Here is a 19,802-nt window from a genome sequence, read left to right as displayed (position 1 = left end):
TGACACAGCCCGAAAGGATTTCTTACTGTCTTCTCTTTTTTCCCCCGACACCCACTCACCACAGAGGGATCAGGAAGAGGTTGTTATAGAAGTGGTTAAAGACAGGTTCATTGGAACAGCATAAAAGGATAGCAGTAATGCAAATGTATCATCATTTCACTATGAATAATTACTGTTACTGTAGACAAATGATGTGTGACTGGTCCACAGGGGCACCCCAAAGAAATCCTCAAACTATTGCTTACACATTACTATTCAGTCATTAGCACAATATTAAGTTATAAAGCTTGTTGCTTTTTGCTATTAGAAATGTTTGACCTAAGTATTTAGAATTTGTTTGCTATACTTGTACAGAGTGCAGAAATATTTGACTTTTGCTTATTTTGAACAAAGGGCGAATGCTTACAAGACAAAACATTCATGCATGTATATATAAACAGACAAGTTCCAAGGATGAATTGGGGAAAGTAAGTTTGCAAATAACGGATGCAGAAAAGAAGCACAAGATTTCTGAGGAAAGGCAGCTAGTAGTTGAGCAGGACAATGAGCAGCTGAAACAGACCATAGTTGAACTGAGAGAACAAGTTTCTCAGTTCAAAAAGTTGCAGGTCAGTTGATTTAATTTATTTTGTTTATTTATTTCATTTTTTTTTTTTTTTTTTTTTTTTTTTTTATATATATATATATATATATATTTCTCCCCCTCTTGTCAAACCTTTAAAATGGCCATGGTTGTATAATTTATTGCATATTGAATCGGAAAAACTCCACAGACACACACACATTTGATAAGGTACCACACAGAAAATTGCTATAATAACTAGAAACAATAGGAGGCACATGTGGAAAACTATTGAATTGGATGTAGGATTTCCTATACGGAAGAAAAATGAGAGTAGTTCTCAGGGACAAATATTCAAAATGGGAAGAAATGAATAGTGGCATCCCACAGGGGGTCAGTATTAGCTCCGATAATGGTTGCTATATATGAGGAGCCACGTGCTGTAGGGGCTCAAGCGCCAAATTAGGAATTCTGAGTAATTAAGCGTTAAAGTATGGGTACATATTACGGACATTATTTACACGTATTTTTTTTTTTTTTTTTTTTTTTTTTTTTTTTTTTTTTTTTTTTTTTTTTTTTTTTTTTTTTTTTTACAGACAGAGACAAATCGCAATAAATACATGAAATTCACACAATATTAGTCACACTCACCATTCCAGGGAAGATGTTGTGCCCACGTAACTTGAATAAAGGGGGGGGGGATTAGTAATCGAGGAGGTCGTCCGGCCCCTCATGCACGTCTACCTCACTCTCCCTTCCTTCCTGGGACTCGAAGAGGTCGTTGTAGAATGACCTGTATTCACCAGGAACAAACTTCAGAAGATCCTTCAAATCAGATGTCTTATCCTTGGTGAGAGGAACACCACGGGGGTACTTCAGGGGCAGGTCAACGTTGCTTAAGTCAAACCTTGGGTCGTACTCCCCCTTCTTTTTCTGCATGACCCACAGAAAATCATCCTGTTCTTCACAAAACCCCTTCATCACCATGATGCCCCTTCGCTCCTCATTAGAGACAGTGAGGACCTTAGCAGACTTGAACCCGAACTGAGCCTGCTTGGCCTTTGAAACTTGCGCTCCCAGGACGGTGAAGTCGAAGAAGTGGGTGGAGTCCATGGGAATGACGATGAATGGCTTCTTCTCACTCGCTGTCTTCATGATGTCCATGTAGTGTTTGGGGGTGTATATCTGATGTCCATGTAGTTTTAACTCCAAACGCCCAAAGTCACGGTCACATGGCATGTAAGAATGACCTGGTTCCATGTAGCGGTGTTCAATCCTGGTTAGTAGTCTGGAGTGGATGAGCCTGAGGTAGTAGGAGACAAGGTTCACATTCTTGTTCTGGCCGGAACAGTTGTCGGTGAAAACAATAAGCTTCTCAACCCCATCGTCCATGAAGTGAGACAGGTAATACTGAAGACAGCTGCAGACCTCTGATGACCCCCTCTTCGCCTGTCCCTTGTGCCACACAAAAAAGTACCCCTGCTTGGTCTTGAGATTGTGAATCCACAGGTTGTATGTCCATAGCTTCCTCTTCTAGTACTGTGCACCCGATGTAAGTCTAGGGGTAGGGAGGGTCTGCTGAAGTTCAATGGCAATACACGAAATCTTCGGGGTTTTTTCGGCACCGTAGGCCTTGAGAAGTCTCTGGGCGACCTTAGCGTGGGTGTCATGGACGGTCTTCTGAGCCTTGAGTATTTCCTTCTCCGTGAAGTTTTTCTCGTCCATCAGCATCTTGAACTTGATTGCGTACTCATCACAAAAGTTACAGGTGTCTGCTTGGGGTGGAGTAGTGCTGATGTTAAACTCACTGTTGAAAATATCACGAAACATGTGTTCATGTACCACAGAATTAATTAACTGCTTCTCCTCGAGGTCGTCCTTGTAGGCCTTGTACAGCGAGATGAGAGTACTGCCAGGGGGGAGGTACTTCCGGTTGGGGGCCTTTGTACGACTGTAATGCGAAGAACACAGTGGTAAGGCCTTAATAAAGTTATGCACCAGGTCTTTTCTTACATCAGCAACCTGGTTCCACTTTACTATACTTCCCCGTTTGTCTGCTGTAGGAGTTCCTGTAGGCGAGGCTTTGGTCTTCACTGAAACGTTCCTTACACGTTTATCACTGATGCCGTGAATGTTGAGAAAGGCTGTCTTACAAACAGTCACAACCATCCCACTCACTAACACGGAATAGTTGCGTGTGCACTGTCTCTTGGACTCGGTAGACCCATCCTGCTTCTTCCTAGGACGCTTCACAGGTGTCTCAACTACTCGAAAGGCAAGGTAGTTACTCTGGGCATCGTGGTTTGCTAGATCCCAGTAAGCTTTGAAGATTGCTTCCACGTTGTCATCCCCTATCTTGGTGAAACACTTAGCAGGGCAAGAGCAGGGACTCCCAACCCTCCTTTCCCCAACTTTCTTTTTGGTGGTGTGGCTGGTGTACGCCTCACCCCTGTTACATTTCGCCTTATTTTGGTTCTTTATCCACTTATCAGGACACCGTTGCCGCTTGCGTGACTTAGTGGAAGCCTCTTCTTCATGTTCTGATGCACTGGAGCTGTTATCAGACGATAAATCCATGGTAAGAGTGAAAAATAACACAACACTCGCGAAAGCACATGTGGCTTGGCGGGAGCGTGACTAGTACCTCGGAGAACGTGATTGGCCGGGCGAGTGGGTGTGCCTGAATATGGACCGCTCATTGGCCGAGCACTTGAGCCCCTATGCACCGCTACCGACAAAGTCCTCTGCTCAAAAAACAGGTTTCAGTATGCAACTCTAACCCCTCGATACAGTGGGAATAAGGTAGAGAATCCTATCCCAGTCTATTGCCCCATGATCTAGAAGAGATGGAGCACCCAGAACATGCAAAAACCTGAAATCGCGGGAACTGGCACTTGAGCCCCTACAGCACGCGGCTCCTCATATGTTAATGACATGGATGAAGGTATTGAAAGTTACATGAACTGCTTTGCGGATGATGCAAAGTTATTAAAGAGAATAAACTCCGAAATAGACTGTGACTCATTACAGAGTGATCTGAACAAAGTCTCAGAGTGGAGCAAGAGATGGGAGGTAGAATTCAACATCAAGAAGTGCAGTATAATTGAATTTGGGAAAAACAAGAATAGAATATCAGGACAGTATAGGAAAAGAAGTAAAGAAAGTAAATTATGAAAAGGACCTAGGAATAATCATCATGAAAGACATGTCACCAGATAAACATATGAATAAAATAGTCAGAGAAACATACAATTTGTTGAGATAAAAAAAAAAGTGGGAGAATCAATCAGAGACAGATCTCCTTGAAATAGAAAATCAGTGGAAACAGGAACGTGAAAATCAGAAAATACATTAAAAAAAACAGTACAACAGCAGGTAGAGGAAAATTCAAAACAGTAATTAAAGTACTGAAATGGAAAACTGGGTGAGAGATGCAATGGATAAAAAAAAATGTATTGTGGTTTATGGTATCAAAGAACACATATACAAATACCAAAGAGAAAAAGAAGTGAAAGAAATTGTGAAGGAAATTCTGAAAGCAGTTCAGGATGAAGGCCAAGAATTAGATAAAGAAATTGATGAGGTGCATAGAATGGGCACATACTCAAAACTATAGGCCATTGAAAATCAAACTAAGGACTCAAATGATAGCTGAAGAGATACTATAGAAAACAACAAAACTAGCTAGCAGTGAAAATTGCAAAAATGTGTGGATAAAAAAGGAAATGAGCAATGTGGAAACAGAGAAAGAAAAGACACTAAGAAATGAAGCTAATGAAAAAAATGAGAAGAATGGAGACTGACAACAAAACAAACAAAAAAAACAAGTTTTTTGGAGAGTACCGAATCTGAATGGTACATCAGAAAAAAGGAAACATAAAACAAATAAAAGATGAAAATAAAAAATTAAAAATGGCGTACACAAACATGGATGGTATGGTTTCTGGAATAGATGAATTAAACAACTATCTGTTCATAGAGAAACCAGACAATGGGAATTGTGGAAACAAAATTGAAGTGTCCTCTATCATCAAGTATGGGGCATGGAATAGAATGGATATACAGGGCTGAAATGTGACAAAGATAACAGAAGAAAAATATAATATGGAAATGATTATGATTAAAGTTGTGAATAGTAATATGAAAAGTAGAACATTTATATTAGTATATGTGTCCCCAAAAACACAGGCTTGGTCTGATAGTGATCATTCCAAATTACTGGAACACAAAAAATGCATTGAGTTACTGATAGGAGGAAACATGGTAATTATGGGTGACTTTAATCCAAAGGAAATAAATTGGAAAGAATGACAGTAAAAGGTGGAGAGGAACTCTGGGGCAACACTCTACTTGATATGACCATTGATTACACAATGTAACACATGTTTTGTTTATTTGTATTTTTTCAGGTTTATGTATGTATTTCGTGTCACTGAATCCAAATATCACATTAGTTTTGACGTAACATCGATATTTCTTTATTTATTCTTGATTTTATATTTTTTGTTATATACGCAACCTTTCTCTACAGTAGTTAATTGATTCAATCTACTTTAGCATTCTAAGGATAATTATACAACATCTAGTATTTTTTTCATAATATGAAGTGTAAGAGCTACAATATTAGTAAGAACAAAATAAACAACACAACTTTGCACTGCAAGTGTTTTGATGACTCTTCTCATGATTAGAAGTGCTTTGACGATCGAGATTTTCTAGAATGCATGCTTTTGTCTTTTCTGACTAGTGACCATATGTAATCTCCCATCATAGCAGTATTCCATCGTCCTTGATATCTTCTTTCCATAGTTGCGATATCCTGATGAAATCTCTCGCCATGCTCCTCACTGACAGCCCCCAAGTTTTCGGGGAAGAAATCTAGGTGAGAATGCAAGAAATGTATCTTCAAAGACATACGACAACCAAGTTTCCTGAAGTTCTCAATAAGCTTTGCCACTATTTGTTTATAATTAGGGTCCTTGTGATTTCCTAGGAATCCACAAACTACATCACGAAATGAACACCAAGCTTCTCTTTCAACTTTCGTCATCGCTCTTTCCAGTTTCTCCGACTTCAACATTTTGTTTACCTGGGGTCCAACAAATATACCACCCTTGAGCTTAGCCTCAGATAGCTTGGGAAACATGAGACAAATTTCTTGGAAAGTTTCGCCTCCAAAATCCAAAGCCTTCACAAACTGTTTAATTAACCCTAGCTTGATATGAAGTGGGGGTAATAAAACTTTTTTCGAATCTACTAGAGGCTGTCTGAGAACATTTAACATTCCTGGCTGCAGTTCAACTCTTGGGGGCCAATGAACTTTATTATAATGATCATCATCAGCCCTGCTGTCCCATAAACAAAGAAAACAGGAATACTTTGTGTATCCCCCTTGTAAGCCAAGCAAAAAGGCTAGCATCTTGAAATCACCACAAACATCCCATTTGAATTCAGCATAATTTATTTTTTCAAGAAGCTGTTTGACATTATGATAGTTTTCTTTCTTCTGTACTGAGTGTGCAAGAGGCAAAGATGGGTTTTTATTTCCATTGTGGAGCAATACTGCTTTGAGACTTCGTGTTGAGCTATCTATGAACAGTCGCCATTCTGCAGGATCATGTTCGAGTCCAAGGGCTGTAAACAAACCAGTAACATCCTTACAATAACACATATCACTAAAGTCATAGTAAATTTTAAATTCTTCATGTCGTTTCCGGTACACAGATGTCCTGCAGTCTTCTCCTAGTAGATTCCATTCTTTCATCCTTGATGTAAGAAGCTCAGCTCCTGACTTAGTAAGACCTAAGTCTCTGATTAAGTCATCTAGCTCACTCTGACTTGGAAAGTGAGGCTCCGAAGTCGTTCTTGGTGCGAAATCTTCGTCTCCCATTTCATGGCTGCTGCTACCTGCTGACCCTTCAGATGAAATTTCCATTGCATCTTCCATCTGGAAAGAAGCAAATAACTAAATATAGCAACTTCAACAAAGACGAATAGCATTAGTATTCCATATATCTTTAGGAAAGTGAATGTATATTAAGTACTTAATATTGAAGTTAATTAAAAGTAAAGAGAGTATGATAAAAATAAACTTGCATTTTCTGGTGGTTGTGGTACTGGTAAGCTATCATCATGTGGGACAGGTGCTCTAGATGATGGTATGTCTGGATACTGCAGAGCTTGTCTTCCTTTCACTTTTCTGTACTTCGTCACATCAATCATACAAAAGTAGCAGTCGTCGTGATGGTTCTTCGGCTCTCTCCATATTCTAGGAATGGCAAAAGGCATTGCCCTTCCTGTACCTCTCAGCCATCCTTCTAGAGTAGATCCGCAGCTTCCACATATCACATGAGGTGCCCATGGCTTGTCCTGGTCACCCATGGGCATTCCGAAATAGAGTCTGTACACTATCCACACTTTAGCACCTCTCACGATCTTATGTAGTACTTGTATCAGGAGAATTTTCACATCCTCTAGTAGCCATCTTAACAGGTAAATAGTTCAGTCATTGATCTGAAAGAGAAAATTAGATAAACATTTAGTAGCAGACCACATAATAATTCCAAAATATACATGGTAACATTGAAATTATATGTATTTCTATAATGGTCGATGATACAGAAAAAATAATTGCATATTTGAAATCGGCAGGAAAAATGGATTAATAAACAATAACAAAACAATAACAATAACAAAAACTTTTGAAGAAAAATGTTACGTTGTGTTATACATTGACTCAATGGGTCAAGGAAAATATCAGATATAGAAACAATGAAGAACTGTCAAGGCTAGACTTAATATTCACATCTGAGCCTGAAATCATGGACAAAATGAATTACAAGACACCAATTGGGAAAAGTGACCACATACTAATAGAGTTCGAACTAAATGAACAAAATATTGTGAGAAGAAATGAGAAACATAGAGAAGGAAGATTAATGTACAACAAAACAGACTTTGTAAATCTTAGAAAAAAATTACAAAATGCTAACTGGGAAAAAAAATTCAAATGAAGAAACAAAGATGGAAGAGAAATGGAACATAATAAAAGAAAAATACACGGAGGGAACAGATAAATATGTACCAAAGAAGAAACAAAAAAGGGTTTACATAAAATGTTGGTATAACAAAAAGTATAGTTAGGCTAAAGATAGAAGAGACAAAGCCAAATGATGGAAAAAAGACAAAAAATGACTAAATGTTTACATATGTCAAACTGAGAAACGAATATGTAAATATACAAAAAGAAACTATGAAAAAAATATAATAGATAAATGCAAAGACCAACCTAAACTATTTTACAGATATGTAAATGATAAACTAAAAGACAAATATGAAATAGTGAAACTGCTCGAAGGAAATAAAGAATATATAGATGATGTAGAAATAGCTGAAGTTATGATGAGGCAGCTTAGGTCTGTATTTACAATTGAAAGCCCATAAATTTGGGAGGAAGGACAGCGAGAAAGGTCCCCTGAAATGAAAGAAATAACAGTAACACAGAAAGAAATAAGGGACCAAATAAAAAACCTTGATGTCAGAAAGTCACACGTGCTGGATGGAATTGCAACTTGGATATTGAAAGAGTCTATTGAACTAATGGACAAAATACACAAGATAATTGACTTCTCACTCAAAGAAGGAAAAGCACCACAAGATTGGAAAAATGCAAATATTGTACCAATATACAAAGGAGCCAAAGAAAATCCAACAAGCTATAGACCGGTATCCCATACAAGTACAGTAGCAAAAATATGCCAAAGAGTTATTAGGAATAAATGAATTAAACACTTGGAAGAGAACAAAATACTAAATCCTAAACAATTTAGTTTTAGAAATGGAAGATCGTGTACCACAAACGTAATATGGTTTTACTCAAAACTAATAGAAATAATACAAGAAAGAGAAGGATGGACAGATTGTGCTTTCTTGGACTTACAAAAGGCTTTTGACAAAGTACCACATAAAAAGCTACTAAGAAAAATTGAAATAATAGGTGGAATACAAGGAAAGTTATTGGAATGGATGAAAGATTTCTTGAATGTGAGAAAAATGAGGGTGATACTTAAGAGACAAGAACTCAAATTGGGAAGATATGACAAGTGGAGTCCCATAAAGCTCTGCACTGGCTCCGTTAATGTATGCCATTTATATATAAATGGAGTCCCACAAGGCTCTGTACTGGCTCTGTTAATGTTTGCCATTTATATAAATGACATGGATGAAGGTCTGGAATATTATATGAACTTCTTTGCAGATGATGCAAAACTACTAAAGAGAGCAAGTACAGAGAAAGACTGCAAATCAGTTCAAGAAGACCTGGACAAATTCTGGGAATGGAGTCAGAAGTGTGAAGTGAACGTTGACATTAAGAAATGTAGTATAATGGAATTTGGAAAAAGCAAAAATAGAATATCGGGTTAATATAAAATTGGTACAAAGGAAGTTAAAAAAGTCAACATGGAAAGGGACCTAGGAGTAACTATCTCTAATGACATGACACCAGACAAACATGTCAACAAATTATTTGGAGAAACTTTTAATTTATTAAGATCAATGGAAATACCCTTTGACTACATGGATGAAGAAATGGTAAAGAAAATATTAGTTACACTGATAAGACCAAAATTGGAATATACTGCGACACTATGGACACCTAGTACTAAAACAAACATAATGAAACTAGAAAGAATTCTAAGAGCAATGGCAAAGATGGCACCAACACACTCTAATTTGACATATGAACAAAGGTTGGATAAACTAAATCTGCCAACTTTGGAACAAAGAAGAGAAAGAGGTGATTTGCTAACCATCTACAGAATTATGGAAGGGATGGGAATTCTTAATAGAGATGTTTTACTAAAGTGGGACAGAAGAAAAACAAGAGGACACAAAAGAAACTTAAGAAGGACAGTAACAGAAGAGAATCTGAAAAAGAACAGCTTTCCACACAATGATAGATATCTGGAACAAACAGAATGAGGAAACAGTGATTGCTAAAAATACACAAGATTTTAAGAACAAACTGGATGCACAAAAATACAAAAGCGGGTCACTACGAGCATAGCGCTCTCTTCCCGTAAAATACGACGAGGTAAATGGGTAAAAACACATGGATACACTTGTGATGCAGTGGTAGAGTTCCCAGCCTCAACTATGGTGGTCTGGGTTTGAATCCTGCCCAGGGCTGAAATAATTTCAGTATTGCTCCACTGCAAGTTGTTACTCCAACTCTCGTGGGCAGGAAGTTGGGGGTGTGTGTGCATGTAAGGTCACAGCATTACCCATAGAGTGATAATTTCCCATAGAATGGTAATTTCCCTCTTCTGGGAGGGAAATAGCTGTCGATCACGAGTCCAACATGTGATCCAAGACCATGGTGAATCATTGTCAATGTTAGGGACATTTGATTTTATATTTATTTGTTTATCTTTACTTAATTTTATTCTTTTTCTTTTATTGCTCTCTGAACAGGAAAGTGCTGAGAATGGCCGTGAAGCTGCAGAGAGGATTGCATGTGATTTAAGTCAGAGACTACAGTCAGCACAGACTGAGTATCACAACTTAGCCCACACAAACTTAAAACTTGCAAAGAAACTTAAAAAACTTAGGCAAACCTCTTCAGTGCAGGTAAGTTATAGATCTATATAGAACATGACATTAATTAAGAATGGGAAGTACCATAACTTTGCCCTTATACAGTATAGAAGCTTAGTTTGATAGAATAATTCAGCCAAGATTTGTTCTGGTAATGTATATTCTTTGAGGAAGTTGGTGGCAGAGTTTGGGAGAGTACATGATAGAAGAAAGCGAAAGATAAATGTGGGTAAAGGTAAGGTGATGAGATGTAAAAGGGGTGAAAGTGGCAGTAGACTGGAAATGAGCATTAAGGGAGAGCAACTGGAGGAAGTGGATAGTTTTAGATACTTGGGTGCAAATGTGGCAGGAAAAGGTGGAGTGAAGGTGGAGGTAAAATGTAGATTGAGAGTGTAATGAGGAATAGACATTTGGGAATGGATGCTAAGAGGAGACTGTATGAAGGAGTGGTTGTGCCAACAGCACTGTATGGGGCAGAAACATGGAACATAAGAGAAGAAGAGAGAAGGAGTTTGAATGTGTTTGAGATGAGGTGTCTGAGAAGTATGATGGGGGTTACTAGGCTAGATAAAGTGAGAAATGAGGTGAGGAGGAGAACAGGGATGGAAAAGGAGCTGGAAGATAGGGTTGATGAAAGAATATTAGGATGGTTTGGACACATGGAAAGAATGAGTGAAGAAAGACTAGTAAAAGAGGTATGGAAGGCAGATGTGGAGGGAGTGAACATGAGGGGACGTCCTAGGATGAGATGGATGGATGGGGTGAAGGGGGCTTTGGGGAAGAGGGGAATGTCTGTTGAGGAAGGACGGGAGAGGACAGAAGACGGGTGAATGGAGAATGGTTGTATATGGATGATGTTGTGATTGCATGAGGTGGAATGGGCCCCTGCGGGGGTGGGGGGTGAGGTAGTATGTGTGAGCAAAATTTGACACAGCCCGAAGGGATTTCTCCCCGTCCTCTCCTTTTATGCAATGGGAGGACGGAGAGGGGGGGTGACCGATTTAATGAAGCGACCTTGCTGTGGATGTGCTGTGTCTTGCAACACTGCTTCTGACCCAGGTCAGTGGACAAGGTGCAGGGATGACCCGTCATCCAGGAGGTGCTCAGATAAGAGGGAGGGTGGAGGGATGTGGAGTGTATTCAGGGATGGAATGGGTGGAAATGATTTCATGCCTTTCCCTTTGGCTACCTCCCTTGTAAGGGGGAAAAAGCCTTGGTATGTGTATGTATGTAATGTATATTTTCTGGTAAATTGAACTTCTGTTATATGATACCAGATATGGTTTGATACAAGAGACTTTTTTGTAAAATTAGAGCATTTCTGGGCAAATACTTCATGACAATGTGCACTGGTGGTGTATCGGAAGTGTGCTGGTCTTGCATTTGCTTATTTGTGCGTTTGAATCCCTCACTTCTCCCCAGTTCCCAGCAGTGACTGTTATCTCTCCCAACAGTCCAGGTGCATAGCTATAAAATGTCTGCTTTGGCCACAGCTATGCACCTCCTGGCAGAGGCTCCCTGTCTTCATGGGAACATCATGCACGCATGACTTTTTACTCAATATAATCAATGTTTCCTTAAAATTGAGGAGTTTCTGGTAAATTCATTGGGTTAACTATTCACATAATTTTGTTGCATTACCATATTGCTGTGGATGAGCTGTGTCTTGTGATACTGCTTCTGACCCAGGGCAGTGGGCAAGATGCAGGGATGATCAGTAATCCAGGAGGAGCCAAGATAAGAGTGAGGGAGGGGGATGGATGGGAGTGGAGTACGTGGGGATGGAGTGGGTGGGAATGGTTCTTATGCCTTTGTTTTTTGGCTACCTCTCTTGTAAGGGGGAAAAAGCCTTTGGTGTATGTATATTATAATTCTTTACTCCTGTAAATACGGTTATGTTAGATTGAACTTCTATTGTACAGGTTGAGTGTTCTTTATCCAGGATTTCTAACTATTCTAATTATATACGAAGGGTTTTTTCCCCCTTATAAGGGAGGTAGCCATGTCAAAAGGAAAGTATCCACTCCCACCCATGTGACTCCCATCCACCACCCTTTCTTCCCTCTTATCTTAGCTCCTCATGGATGATGGGTCATCTCTGTATTCCACCCATTCCCTTGGGTCAGAAGCAATGTATCAAGACACAGCACATCTACAGCAAGGCCACTTTGCCACTTCACTTAATTGGTGACTCCCCCTCTCTGTCCCCTCATGCAGAAAAAGAAAAGATGGGGAGAAATCACTTTGGGCTGCATCAAAATATCATTCACACAGAACCACTTCCTCCCTTCCTTGCCTCACAGTATCATCTATACACAGCCATTTTCCACTCATCCCTATCTCCAGCCTCCTCCCTTCCTTGCTCAACACCTTTTTCACCCCATTCAACCATCTCATCCTCGGTTGTCCCCCAACTTCACTCCATCCACACCTCTTTTACTTATCTTTCTTCACTCATTCTTTCCATGTGTCCAAAACAAGCCCAGTACTCGTTATTCAACCCAATCTGCCATCTCCTTTTCCACCCCCACTCTCTTCCTCACCCCCTCATTTTATCACTATCCAACCTTGTAACTCCTACTCTACTTCTCAGACATTTCATCTCAAGTGCATTTAAACTTTTCTTATCTGCTTCTCTTTACCTCTTGAATATGGTGATGCCTTTGTATGTGTAATGAGCCATGAGTAGGATATATGAGGATGTTGGCATTGGCTCCCTTTTTATTTTGTAGGTATAGCTGAGTGACCCCCTGTACTTGTATGAGGCTGGCTAATGAAAGAATTCTAACTGTAAAATTTGTATTAATCATTTTAATAAGCACTACAGCAAAAGCATGTATATGCTTAAAGACGTAATAAAAAACAGGCAGACGCCAAGCTTAGGCAGGAAAACTCTTGAATGAACAAGCAGAAAATTTGGTTCTTACATGTTTATTCATAAATACAAACAAAATACACATACATATACCAAAGGCTTTTCCCCCCTTACAAGGGAGGTAGCCAAAAAGAAAAAGACATAAAAACCATTCCCACCCATTCCATTCCTAATGCACTCCCCTCCACCCTCCCTCTTATCTTGGCACCTCCTGGATGACAGGTCATCCCTGCATCTTGTCCACTGCCCTGGGTCAGAGGCAGTGTCGCAAGTCACAGCACATCCACAGCAAGGCCCCTTCATTGACTTGGCGACCCCCCCCTCTCCGTCCCCTCATGCAGAAAAGGAAAAGACGGGGAGAAATCCCTTCAGGCTGCGTCAAATTTTTCTCACACATACCCCACCCCCTATACCCCCGCCCATTCCACCTCATGCATCACATCATCATCCATATACAACCATTCTCCATTCACCCGTCTTCTGTCCTCTCCCATCCTTCCTCAACAGACATTCCCCTCTTCCCCAAATCCCCCTTCACCCCATCCATCCTTCTCATCCTAGGTCGCCCCCTCATGTCCACTCCCTCCACATCTGCCTTCCATACCTCTTACTAGTCTTTCTTCATTCATTCTTTCCATGTGTCCAAACCATCTCAATCCTCTTTCATCAACCCTATCTCCCAACTCCCTTTCCACCCCTAATCTCCTCCTCACCTCCTCATTTCTCACTTTATCTAGCCTAGTAACCCCTATCATACTTCTCAGACACCTCATCTCAAACACATTCAAACTCCTTCTCTCTTCCTCTCTTATGTTCCATGTTTCTGCCCCATACAGTGCTGTTGGCACAATCACTCCTTCATACAATATCCTCTTAGCATCCATTCCCAAATGTCTATTCCTCATTACACTTTGTAATCCACCAAGGCATTTACTTGCTTCTCTCAATCTACATTCTACCTCCACCTCCACTCCACCTTTTCCTGCCACATTCGCACCCAAGTATTTAAAACTATCCACTTCCTCCAGTCGTTCTCCCTTAATGCTCACTTCCAGTCTACTGCCACTTTCACCTCTTGTACATCTCATCACATTTATCTTCAAATTTCTTCTTTCACACACACTCCCAAACTCTGTCACCAACTTCCTCAGTCCCTTCTCTGATCCTGCTACAAGCACAGTGTCATCCACAAACAACAACTGGCTCACTTCCCACTTTTCTCTATTTTCTTTAACCTCTTCACTCCGGGGCACATCGCACGTCTGGCAGCATTAGCTGCCCAACGTGCGATGTTGCGTCATAATAATCGCATTATAAAAAATAGTCAGTGCTCAATCGTTCGTTCTCTTTCACCCGTGTATTTTGATAACCATAGAAAATTGATGAAGCCAGTTTAGAGAGAATGGAAATTAAGTAGGTACTCTATCGTTCACTAGGTACGGGGTACTGGTTTGTGTAAACTCATATTAAGTTTATACCCCTTTATTCAAAGCCTTCAGGTTTCACAGTTATGGTATATACACTGTCAACTGTTAAACAGAACGATACAATATCGGTTACATAGATAACTGTTTATCACACCTCTTGTTGCACAACACCCGTCATCGTCCCAACTGGTGCTCTCGGCCACCTACCCTGGTGGTCATTGGCCGGAAGTGACAATCTCAGCACTTTCTTGTGTTGGGTTTAGTCTTTAGATTTACATTAATTTCGAGAAGGTCTGTTGTCTCACATGGGTGGTGCAACTGCATTGATTATGTATTGTTGTCTATTATCATACATGTTAATTATATATCCAGGGGAGGATCGTTAGTATACGTAATATCGTATGTCAGTACTGGGTGGCTACTAGATTGATCGCGTGTGTTCGTTCGTGTGTTTGGTGGTCGACGGTGTTGTCGCGAAGCCAAAGGATTGACTCAGCGATTTATGGGTTCCACTGAGCCTCGTGATGTTTGACTCAGCGATTAATGCCCGAGGTGGACAGTGAGTTAAGGAGAGGGTTATATGACTGGGGTTATATTACTCGTCGTGTATATGAGCCGTATACATATCGCTCTCCCCCTGGGGTTAGGTGGCTCCCGGCACCTAGGTTACATGGTTTACAAAAGTATTTATATGGGTAATACATCGAAAAAAAATTTCAGACACACAAAATCCTGTGGGATTAAAAATGTGAAGATGGGGGGGTGTTGTTGAAGTGAATCTGAGGTCCCAAGGGGGATCATGAACTGTAATTAAGGGGTAGCAATGTTGTGTCTCAGAAGTGTCTCACCAGATTACATGTTATATTAGATTTCACATGAAAGGTTACACTATATCTTTGATAACCCCTTTTAAATCACTTTCTAAATGTTATGGTTTTTATGGTTTAACACTATCACTGTGGGGGGGGTGTCGTTTTCTAAATAATGTTCTATGGTCAGTTTGGTGTGTCACATCTCTTTCTAACTGTTATGGCGTTCATGTGTTTTAGTACCAACACTGTAGGGAATGTCATTTTCCAACCCAGTTCTATGGGTAGTGTGGTGTAACACATCGCACTTGTTGGTAATCACAATAGATATATATATGTATATAAAGTTTCCCGTGAGGAATATTATGATATTCATGAACGTGGGTGAGACACAGCATAACTTAATCTAGGTTTACAATAATTTGGGTATGGGGGTTGAAAGGTTTTGGAAGGTGTTACTTCGTGCAAGAGAATTTGGTTAATACCACCAGTATAAAGAGAATGATTAAGAGGGAAAGGGCTGTGGAGGTATATGGCAGTACCTCTAGTGTAGGTCAAGTGAGTCCATTTCAAAAGTAGTCGATGTTTAAGGTGGGTAATTAATGATGTATTTAATTTTGGAGGATGAAGGTTATGTCTCAGTGAATGAGGATATGTTTATCTGACTCTCGCTAAGGTTATATTGGTCGGAAGGAAGTAGAGAAGTTTCAATAGATATGCGGAAAGGAGTTCTTATTGGAAATGGGCCATTTTAACCTCCACTGATAGATACATGACGTCCTGCATCTTCAGGGGCGAGAGCTAGAGTGCATGTTTAGTTGCGTCGACGCAGAGTCATGGGATGAGACTTGCGTTTTGGTGATTGGTGTGTGTCTGTGGTAGGTGGGTTGTGGATGGGAGGTGAGATTGGGTCGAGGTTCAGTTTGACCTTTCTCAACTTCTCTCCATGTATGGTGAAGGTGGTGTGATCGGAAGGATCTGTTAGTAGGAAAACATTGTTAGGGAGTGAACTTGTGACTGTGAAGGGGCCTAGGAATTTGGGTTTGAGTTTGTTTGTCCTACTTGAGTCTTTTACCATGACTGAGTCGCCAAGTGCTATGTCAAGTGGAATTGACTGTTTGTGTTGTTTTGTCTTTGTCTTCTCTTGGGCTTCTTTCAGGTTTGCTCTAACTTGTTTGTAAATGGTTTGCATGCCTCTTTTGATGCAGTGTGCGAGGTTATCTAGGTTGTATAAGGGTGGGGGTGGTTGGTTGAATATTTGGTAGGGTAGGCGCATTGGTTTGCTGAAAATGATCTCATGTGGGGACATCTTTGTTGCGGAATTGACTGTGCTATTGATACTGGCTTGTACCTGTGGTAGCCAATCTTCCCAACTGTCCATGAGGTCGCTGACCAAGGGTCTGAGCACCTCTAGGACTTCGCGATTTGTTCGCTCAGTCAGACCATTTCCCTGTGGGTGGTATGCAGTGGCAAATGTTTGGTCAATGTTGTAGAGGTGTGCTATTTTGCGCATCACCTCATTTTTCAATTCTGATCCATTGTCAGATAACATTGTGTGTGGTATGGTGTATCTACAAAAGATATTGTTGACTAGGGCTTTGGCTACAGTCTCTGCTGTTTTGTTTTGGAGTGGTATTAAGATTGTGTATTTAGAGAAATAATCAACTGCTGTGAGTGCATAGTTGGAACCTTGATGGCTCGTTGGCATTTTCAGTAGGTCAATGCCAAGTGTTTCCCATGGCTCAGCAGGGAGTGGGATATCTTTTATGTTGATTTCCCTCGGGTTAGGGCCTCTGAATTGGTTGCAAGTTATACAAGAATCTATGTGTGTGGTTATATCTCTTTTCATGTTAGGCCAGTAATATGTGTGCCTAGCAGTGTTTAGTGTCTTATCTCTGCCCGAGTGGCCTCCCATTGCACTGTCGTGCAATATGTGTAGGACCTTGGGGACTAGGGCTCTGGGGATAACAGTAACCTCTCTTGTATTAATGGTTCTCCTTATGACTCCGTCGACCAGTTTGAGTTCCTCAATAGGGACAGGTGGTCGGGAGTGTAAGGGGGTTTGTGAAATGAGATGTTGTTTTATTGGGGACCATATTGGGTCACTGTCTGTTTCATTCCTAAGTTCTCGCATGGGAATGCATGTGGTTTGGGTGACAGGGTTGATGTGGTTTTGTCTGCTCAAGGAATCTGCCACTACATTAGCTTTTCCAGCTAAGTAGGTTATTTTGGGATCAAAGTCTAGTAAGGTGGTTTTCCATCTAGCAATTCTTCCGTGAAGGTCTTTTGTGTTGAAAAGGTAAACTAGGGGTTGGTGGTCTGTAAAGATGTTTATATTGTACCCTAGAATGAGATGTTTAAAGTGTTTGAGTGCCCAAACGATAGCTAACCCTTCTTTGTGTGTTGTAGAGTAATTATTTTCAGCTTTGTTGAGGACTCTACTTGCGTAGGCTATGGGGTGCTCTTTGCCGTTGTCGTCTTTTTGTTGTAAGACTGCGCCTATTCCTACAGAGGAGGCATCTGTGTAAAGAAGGAATTCCTTCTTCATGTCAGGGAAAACTAGTACAGGGGCTGTGGTGAGTGCGTGTTTGAGAGTGTCGAAACTTTGCTGTTCTGCTTCTGACCATTGAAATGGCTCGCCTTTCCTTGTGAATTTGGTCAGAGGGGAAGCAATATCAGCAAAGTTTCGGATAAAGTGTCTGTAGTATGATGCAAGACCTACGAAGCTTCTAGTTTGGGTTGTGTTTTTGGGTGTTGGGAATTTGTTTATAGCTTCTATCTTGTCTGTGTTGGTATGGATACCTCTGGCATCTACCTTATGTCCTAGGAAGGTGAGTTCCGTCTGTAGGAATTTACACTTTCCTAGTTGGACTTTCAAACCTGTGTTTTTGAATCTTTTTAGGACAATCTCTAGTGTGTGAAGATGTTCTCTTTGTGTGGGGTTGTAAATGATGAGGTCGTCTAAGTAGACAAACAATGAGATTCCTATCATGTCGCTGAAAATGCGGGTCATCAACCTTTGTTGGGTTGAGGGGGCATTCTTAAGGCCAAAGGGCATACGCTCAAAGTGGAAATGCCCTTTATAAGTGGAGAATGCAGTTACGGGTTTTGATTCCTCTGTTAGTTCAACCTGCCAGAAGGCTGACTTAAGGTCTATTGTGGAAAAAACAGAGTTCCCGTTGCCAATGCATTGTAGTACATCTTGCATGGCGGGGAGGGGGTGTGGGTCAGATTGAGTTAGGTTATTGATTTTCCTAAAATCAACAACAGGGCGTAAAGTTCCGTCTTTCTTTGGGACTAGGAAGAGGGGACTGTTCCATGGGGAGTCTGAATGGGAAATGATGCCTTGGTGTATCATCTCTTGGACACTGTCATTGACTTGGGATTTCCTACTGTGAGGTATGCGGTAAGCGGGGGTGTATGAAGGGGGGGTGTTAGGGGGAATTTGGATGTGATGTTTGATAATATCACATTTGCCTAGTGGTTCACCTTCTAAGGCTATAGCTGATCTATTCCTTTGTAGGAGGGTTAACAGTTCACTATGGGTTTCTCCGGTAGCTGATGTCGTGATTTGGTCTGGGTGGATAGGGGGGAAGGGGTTGTGTTGGTCTCACTTGGTTGATGTGTTGTGGCAGTGGTTCCTGGATAGGGGAATTATGGAGATGGACTGCGCAAATGTTTGTATTCTTCCTGATTTTACGGTGTTGGTCTGACATGTTTGTTAACATAGCTAGTGTATGTTTATTGTCTGATATTGTATCCCAGGAGGACTCAATGGCTATGTTGTTAAGCCTGGACGTGTCTGAGTCGATTATGACGTCCTGATGTTCAATTGCACCGGGTATGTATAGTGGGACTGTTATTGAATGTCTAGGGGGTATGATGACTGTGTTAGACATCAGTGCCTTTGAGGTGACATAAGGGGGTGGTCGGAAGGAATAGCTGTTAGTGGGATTTGGAGTATTTAAGGAAGGTAGACATGAGAGAGGTTGTGTGTCTGAGTCGGGTGTCTCAGGAACTGTTGACTCATTATTTACATCTCGGAAGGAGATTTTGTTAGTCTCAAAGTCTATCTTAGTTTTCCAAATCCTCAATGACTGTAATCCTATTATACCTTGTTGATCAAGACTCCATTCATCAGCTATGTGGAAAGGTGTGAAACCTACTTTGGAATCGTTCACTTCTATGCTCAGATCAACCATGTCGTGAAGTGAAATGGTGCTCCCTTCTATTAGGAGTCCTTCCATATTGGAAAATTGAATTTGGGGTGGGTCATTTAATGCTTCGTACAGAGCTCTTGGGATGATGTTCAGGTTTGTTCCTGTATCAACCATCATGTCAACTTTAAGTTGATCTACACTCACTTCTAGGGTGAGGTAGTTGTGTTGTGTATGAGATATTCCTATGGTGGTTTGGTGCGTGAGGCTGGTACACGTTCCCCCAATCGGTGGTGTTGGGTTGTGCGTGTTGTGTGGGAGGGAGCTGTTTGTCGAGGGGTGGTGAATGGTTGGTTAGTTCTCTGATGAGGTTGT

At 40.7% G+C, this 19,802-nt stretch overlaps 2 protein-coding genes across 5 annotated transcripts in view; one reads left to right on the top strand and one right to left on the bottom strand.

Moving 5' to 3' along the window:
- LOC143041536 (uncharacterized) overlaps window positions 1-19,802 on the top strand; it is a 127,189-nt gene that overhangs the window by 76,637 nt on the left and 30,750 nt on the right. For all 4 annotated transcript variants that reach the window (XM_076213524.1, XM_076213526.1, XM_076213525.1 and 1 more), the window contains 2 exons: window positions 441-608; window positions 10,037-10,192. In XM_076213524.1, the coding sequence (XP_076069639.1) occupies window positions 441-608; window positions 10,037-10,192 (324 nt within the window). The remainder of the gene's footprint in view (window positions 1-440; window positions 609-10,036; window positions 10,193-19,802) is intronic.
- Window positions 2,081-3,172, bottom strand: LOC143041537 (uncharacterized). Its single transcript, XM_076213529.1, has one exon. It carries the CDS (start codon window positions 3,137-3,139, stop codon window positions 2,096-2,098), a length of 1,044 nt encoding a protein of 347 aa, XP_076069644.1. The 5' UTR covers window positions 3,140-3,172; the 3' UTR covers window positions 2,081-2,095.

This window comes from Oratosquilla oratoria, chromosome 31 (assembly GCF_046742065.1).
Source record: "Oratosquilla oratoria isolate Oo_2021 chromosome 31, ASM4674206v1, whole genome shotgun sequence".
Taxonomy (NCBI): domain Eukaryota; kingdom Metazoa; phylum Arthropoda; class Malacostraca; order Stomatopoda; family Squillidae; genus Oratosquilla; species Oratosquilla oratoria.
The sequence above is the reverse complement of the archived record's forward strand: the minus strand, read 5'-3'. Positions and strand labels throughout refer to the sequence as shown.